Genomic DNA, 2192 nt, shown 5'->3' on the forward strand with positions numbered 1-2192 from the left:
ATAAAATACATAATACACACGTAAATATACAAGTCAAAACATATTTAAAAAAAATTCATATAAAATATGAAAAACACTGCCCAATAGTTCTTTAGTTTTATTTTCTAACTGTTTAATGTGGATCTTCATGAGAGTCGTATGTTGATCGTATGATTTAATACAATCATTTGACTTTTTAATTTCTAATAATAAACGATCTTTGTGACCATTAAGAGTATAAAAACGCCTCTTATTACGCCTTCGTATTCTCTGTGATCGTGTGCTAGCAGTGTTTTTATGTATAAACGTTTTATGTCGGATTTATTGTCGTGATTTTTATTCTACAATTTGGGCAAGTCCAACGCTCGTCTAGATTGTCTCGCTCGTCTAACCATTTTAAAATGCACTTTAGCCCAAGCATGTGGCCACATGGCAAAGAACACGGCCGGTGTTTAGCCAAGTTGTATTCTTCATAGCATATTGGACGTGTCAGTGCTGCAAGAGATTTATAATTTATAAATGAGATATATAATTTATAATTTATAAATTAAATAAAAGTATTTCAAAATTTAGAGTAATTCAAAGTATTAAAAATAAGCTTTGGAAATGACATTAGTCCAGCTGACACTGCCGGCAAAGTATTTTATAGACCTATTCCGAAGAGTTCTAATATAATACGTGCCATAATACGTGGTATTCGTGATATCATTTTACCATGTTCAGATCCGATCAAAGTAGATGTAGTCCAATCAATAGAGACATTTAAATTGCATTAATTCTGGGAAGCGATTTTAATTTTTTGTCTGTTTCGGAGGGTTATGGATAGTCTAAAACCGGATTTTCGGGATTTTAACCCTGGAATGTTAGCCGCCATTTTGATTAGAAGGGTGATTTTGTTTTTATTAAATATCTCGCTTATTTTCAACTTTAGAGTGAAAGTGGTTTAACCAAACTTGTAGAAAATTTAATACTCTACAATTTTGGTCCTTATCATTTTTCACCTAGGATCGATATAAGGAAATAAATCCGAAAAAGTTGAAAGATGTTGCAGTTTTAATCACTTTGAGGTACAAACAAAACGAAAAGACCTACTTTATAATTAAAATTATATGATTAAAATATAACATATAAAATTTTTTCTATTAAGTCGCCGACTTTTTAAGGTGTAGATAGTATTAATAGGCAATGAATGCTTTTTCGACGCCTCTGCGACTGTATATACTTCATTGTTTACATCTTCTATCGCTTTTTTTTGGTCCTCCTCTGAGTATCGTTTATATGTTCTATATTTTTTCTCCGGGTTGTTTGTTGGTTTTGGAATTTGGTTTTCCTGAAATAAAACAATAAAAAAGATCGTAACATAAGACAAAAAATATATCTTAGAAACTCTGTTTCTAAAATAAAGATTTCTTTACCTTATCCTTATCCTTGTCTGAAGTTTCGGGTGGTTTTCTCGATCTCAACCTAGGACTCTGCCTTGGTCTATTTTCGTTGCTTGCTTCTGCCGAATGTTTAATATATTTTTTGGAGGATTTGATTGTTTAACGTCATTATATAATCGAAAGAAAATTTTTTCTATTTTTTTATCAAGTTGCCGACTTTTTAAGGTGTCTATAAAGGGTATTAACAGGCACCGAATATTTTTCTGACGCCTCTGCGACACTATATCTTTGGTTTTTGAGGTCTTCTATCGCTTTTTTTAAGCCGAGTATTGTTTGTATGGTTTATAATTTTTTTTTTTAGGTTGTTTATTGTTTTTGTCATTTGGTTTTCCTGAAATAAAACAATAAAAAAGATCGTAACATAAGACAAAAAATATATCTTGGAAACTCTTCTAAGTTTCTAAAATAAAGATTTCTTTACCTTATCTTTATTTGAAGTGCCTGATCTGGCTAGGATCCTGGGACTGTGCCTTCTGTTTTCTGGTTCTGCCGAATGTTTAATATATTTATTTGATTGTTTAACGTTGGCTCTTATGTAGCCCTGTTTCTTTTGATTGGATTTTTAACAACTTCTACTCACGGTTTGTAACTGCTAACGCCGGTCTGTTATTCTTTACAGTCTTTTTGGCGTTGGCATTGGCGTTGGCGGCGTTGTCTTCCTCATGCACTTGAAATTGTTTTTTTCTGGCTCCCGCACTGCTTGCCATTGTGATCTTGGAAACTCTTCTAAGTTTCTAAAATAATTTTAGTTTAAAATAATTTAAGTTAATT

The 2192-nt window shown here is 31.8% G+C and overlaps 1 protein-coding gene across 1 annotated transcript; it reads right to left on the bottom strand.

The window, feature by feature from the left end:
- Nucleotides 1–1064: 1064 nt before the first annotated feature.
- Nucleotides 1065–2186, bottom strand: LOC112452124. The gene is made up of 4 exons (XM_025012189.1): nucleotides 2002–2186; nucleotides 1843–1907; nucleotides 1395–1752; nucleotides 1065–1309 (listed from the first exon to the last, which is right to left on the bottom strand). The coding sequence occupies exons 1-3, from the start codon at nucleotides 2126–2128 to the stop codon at nucleotides 1642–1644; spliced, it is 303 nt and encodes a 100-aa protein (XP_024867957.1). The 5' UTR covers nucleotides 2129–2186; the 3' UTR covers nucleotides 1065–1309; nucleotides 1395–1641.
- Between the last annotated feature and the right edge of the window lie 6 nt (nucleotides 2187–2192).

The sequence above is a fragment of the Temnothorax curvispinosus genome, unplaced genomic scaffold (assembly GCF_003070985.1).
Source record: "Temnothorax curvispinosus isolate PA1 unplaced genomic scaffold, ASM307098v1 QBEX01002970.1, whole genome shotgun sequence".
NCBI lineage: Eukaryota > Metazoa > Arthropoda > Insecta > Hymenoptera > Formicidae > Temnothorax > Temnothorax curvispinosus.

What these genes read in the sequence shown, in the direction of transcription:
- LOC112452124 (XM_025012189.1), bottom strand. Translation starts at nt 2,128, where the DNA reads ATGGCAAGCAGTGCGGGAGCCAGAAAAAAACAATTTCAAGTGCATGAG. An exon ending in GGCGTTAGCAGTTACAAACC is followed by an intron (nt 1,908 to 2,001) that starts GTGAGTAGAAGT and finishes AACATTCGGCAG; the next exon opens with AACCAGAAAACAGAAGGCAC. An exon ending in GCACTTCAAATAAAGATAAG is followed by an intron (nt 1,753 to 1,842) that starts GTAAAGAAATCT and finishes GTTTTATTTCAG; the next exon opens with GAAAACCAAATGACAAAAAC.